The following is a 4,427-nucleotide window of genomic DNA, read 5'->3' as shown; positions in this document are numbered from 1 at the left end:
ATAATTCATCTTTTCACACCGATTTATGTACGATAATGAATAAAAAATATAAAAATCGGCGAAAAAAACGATAATTGTATATTTTGTGATCATGATTTCTGCAAGCGTCTAGAGGTACTGCTCCAATCCTGTATTGAGTTAAATCCATGTGTAATGTCATCAGGGGCGGTCACTCTAGGCGACTGTTTTTTAGTGGAAAAGTTACCTCCCTTGGAACTTTTACGCCATTTGCAATGTTATCAGGGGAGGCTATTCTAGTCGACTCTTTTTGAGCGGAACAGTTACCTCCCTTACAACCCTTACGCCTTTTGCAATGTTATCAGGGGAGGTCACTCTAGTCGACTCTTTTTCTTTTTTTAGTGGAACAGTTACCTCCCTTTGAACCCTTATGCATAAAACATCTATAAAAATGATAACAGAAAGATGGTTAATACAGTACCACGCAAGTTGATTAGTACACAAAAATAAATAGAAACAGATAATGGTACATGTTCTGCGTTAAAAACCCTTTATTAGATATAAAAAAATAATACACTCTCTTATATTAACAATTGTATAATATACACATGTCAATGGAAGACAAAACAAAAGAATTAATACATCAATAATCACTGATGCATATCAAATATAAATACAACGGTTTAAATAAAAACTGTTGTTCGTATAATATCTATACAATAGGGAAATATTTCCAAAATTATCTCGACATGAAGTTCGAGTATCCGAATATAAACATTATGGGTGAGTAAACATTGCACCGTCAGTTGGATTAATTTTCTTTTCAGAAAATTACATATGACAAAGCTTTTGATATAGCTTAAATGCCTGCCATGTAAATATGTTCATTGTTCAACATATTTTTCCTATCAAAAAGTAGTTTCGGTCTATCATCATAACTAAACAGTTGACAATCTTTAAGAACATATTTACGAAGTCTTTCCATGTCTTCAAGAGACACAGTACTGTATGCTTGTTGCAATGACTCTTGCCTCTGCAGTTTAACAGCAGTTTTATTTACTTTAATCTCCAAAGCATCAGATACAGTTTTCAGCATCTTTGAGGTGGTTAAACTTTCTACATCGTGCTGATTATATGGAAAAGGAATATCCTTAGATAAATAACCTCGAATTTGGAGATCACTCCATACTCTTAGAAGTAAGTTATAAAATGGATATTTGAAATCACTTTTAATGGCTGAATATGATCTAAATGATAGGCCAATAAGGCTTTTAGCAGTATCTAATACAGTTTCCTTTTCAAAATCACCAAAATGAATATTGAAGTCTGAAAACTGGTTTCTCCATCTGTCAAAAAGATACTCAGCGTCTTGTTTAAATGTTTCTAGATGTCCAATGAAGTCATATGGAAGTCCGCAAGGGTCACATTTCTGATACATTGGTTTAAAGTGAGTATTTATTCTTTCATTATTATCATTTTGCTTCAAGATATACTGTACAAACTCAGCAAATGTTACATCATGACCAAATTTCAGGCTCTCTTTTGATGGATTCTTTCTTATTGTCTTCACAATTGGTACTCCATACGACTTCCAAAAACTTAAATTTGGATTGTATAACTTGTGCTCATATCCTGAAAATAATCTACTATAGGGATCCCGGACAAATAGAAAAGAGCTAACACTTTTTAGATATCCCTCTAAATTCTTTCTACTCATTTGACTTTTAAAATCAACGAAATGTACAAGTTGCACACTTCCTAATGTCAGCTGAAACGGAGATTTCTTTGTACCACTTGCTAACACTGTTAATGTTCTCTTCCAAAATGTCGATCCTACCTTTGGTAACCCGCAAAAGAGAATAGAGTGCTTTCTTTCTATCCAAACTTTGTCCTGTATTTTATCGGGATCTAAAGCGGTATGTTGTGGCGTACTTTGATCTGTACACGCTTTATTCAATTTAAGTCTGTTTTCCAAATTGTTACGTTCAATCAACAAAGTATGCATTCTGCTCTGCAAAAAAACAGCAACACTTATTTCATTCATTCACATTAGAAAAAAAAAGTCTTAAAATTCTAAAATGAGAATCCCCGAAAGTATTTAAAACAAAACAATTGTTTAAAAATGCAGGCTATGTTTGAAAGAGTATATCTATAAATGAAAATGGAAACTGGTACATCTAACGCAATTATACCTTTTACATCTTTAGTTTTATCAACTTGAGCCAAAACTAGTTATTTGAATTCCTCTACAGCCATTGGAATGACGGATATAATTTATGACTATTACAGTATTATTCGCATGGAATGTTTGAATTACAATTTCTTTTTAACATTATTCTTTGTACAATGACGGATTAAGTGCATTCTAGTGATACAATTTTGATACTAGTTATACAATTTTGATATTCACTTAAATTGCAATTATCAGTGAATTGCTTAACAGGTAACAGCACAAGTGATATATATATCAGACAGATAAGTACCTGGATAAGGGTGTAATTATATTCTGGATTGTAAGCTGACGGAGGTTTAAGCTCTTTATTCGTCTTGTGCATCGAATCTAAATAAAATATATGAGAATTATACAATTATAAGCTGTTTCCTTAATTGAAAAATAATATATTTTGATGATGAAAGTGATTAATATTTAATACATATGTTACATCATAAATACCTAGTCTTGATTATCACATATTGCAATGCTATACAGTGTAGCAGATTAAGAATTCTTGTTGGACAAGTAATAAGCAATGTATTATATTGGATTAAGAAATTATGCAAGCGGTGAAACGAAAATTAAGAGATTATGCAACCGGCATGTTACACAGTGAGAAAATCAAAGAGGCCACGTGATAGTTTTATAATTGCACTTTATATACATTGCATGTCGAGTAATCTATATACAAATACACTGATAAAATAAACTGTAATTAGCGTTAAAGATTCTACTCCTTCCATCTCTATTGCCTTTTTATGACACGGGATGTATATATTTAAAATATATTCTATGTTTTATTTCGCCTTGTAATCGATACAGTGGCCCATTTAAAAAAAACGTATCTGGCTTGCAGTTCAATTGAGTTTGCTTTGTAGGACAAAGCACATTTGTCTCGTGCTTTTTAAGGGACAAAAAGCACATTTGTCTCATGTCATTTTTTTTGAATTATTTGTATAATATTATCACAAGGCAGATTTTTTTAAAGGTTTGCCGTTTTGTGTTATAATCAATAGGTTTGCTAATGCTTTTTTAAATAAAATCTTTAACCTAAAAACTACAGTGGAACTATTTATTCTAATATCTCTAATTCAAGAAATTTGATTGACTAAACCTGAAGGCGTACAATGAAACAAGCGGAATCCCGTTCACGTACCCGATGGTACAATGGTGAAAGCGCGATGGCGCAATGGTACGATTGTAAAAACACGATGGTATGAACGTGAAACAACGATGGTACGATGGTGAAACAACGAAGACACAATGATGAAAACGTTATGTTACGATGGTGAAAACACAATGTTACGATGGTGGAAATACAATGTATCGTTAATGAAACTGCGATGGCATGATAATGAAAACGTGATATTATTTTCACCATTGTGTTAACGCATCATCGTGATTTCACAAATCTGCCATTGCATCTCGCCGGAATCTCGCGTCTCGCTTCGCATCCGGTACGTCGACGCGAGACAAGAAAATCCTTTGAGGCCATATACCGCTAAATAGTATTCCCATTATTTTCTATATAAAAAGTGCTAAAAACATAGCTAGTCCAATTTTAGCGATCAAATCCTTATCTTTTTTAAAGAGTTATGATAAACTGATATAAAATGATGAGAAAAATATGTGTCATCTATCATATAAGAAAAGTTGCTAGCGTCACATTTGCTGATGTAAAATCACTTTAAAATCACACTGCTGTGATGTGGAAGAACCACCCATTCTAAAATTGAAATTCACTTTATCAAATACAACCTTTGCCCGCATTTTTTCTACCAAAATGTCAAAAACATATCCATGATGGAATTTAAACAGAAAACAGCTTAAATTTAGACGTCTTTAAACGAGATACACGAAAAGCGAAATCCCGGTAAAACATGAAATGGAGGCACGGTATTCTACTGTGAAATCCTGTGGTACGGGATACTTTGACATTGCGAGATCTCGTGTTATAATTTCGTGTCTCGCTTCGTGTCTCGTCTGAATGTCGCGTCTCGTCTGATTCTGCGAGGCCCGATATCATAATTTTGGCATTACCCGGATTCATTAAGGAACTCATGCATGTTGTTAGTGCTTTTTCAATGGCGGGTCTGAAAGCAGCAATTCTCGGATTCTCGGCGATATTTTTATATATACATTCTGATGAACACACAATACGTGGATGGTCTTCACATTTTCTTCCTTAGTTCATTTAGGGGCCTCACTTGTCCCTAACCGCTGTAGGTTCGACACTTACTCGGGGCGTCGAACT

The 4,427-nt window shown here is 33.6% G+C and overlaps 1 protein-coding gene across 1 annotated transcript; it reads right to left on the bottom strand.

Annotated features, from left to right (window-relative positions):
• Positions 1-498: 498 nt before the first annotated feature.
• On the bottom strand, positions 499-1,971 carry LOC132743585 (carbohydrate sulfotransferase 11-like). Its single transcript, XM_060732117.1, has one exon. The coding sequence runs from the start codon at positions 1,961-1,963 to the stop codon at positions 818-820; it is 1,146 nt and encodes a 381-aa protein (XP_060588100.1). The 5' UTR covers positions 1,964-1,971; the 3' UTR covers positions 499-817.
• Positions 1,972-4,427: the final 2,456 nt, after the last annotated feature.

Source organism: Ruditapes philippinarum, unplaced genomic scaffold (genome assembly GCF_026571515.1).
Source record: "Ruditapes philippinarum isolate M1 unplaced genomic scaffold, ASM2657151v2 ctg3138_1_1_1_1, whole genome shotgun sequence".
NCBI classification, from domain to species: Eukaryota; Metazoa; Mollusca; class Bivalvia; order Venerida; family Veneridae; genus Ruditapes; species Ruditapes philippinarum.
The sequence above is the reverse complement of the archived record's forward strand: the minus strand, read 5'-3'. Positions and strand labels throughout refer to the sequence as shown.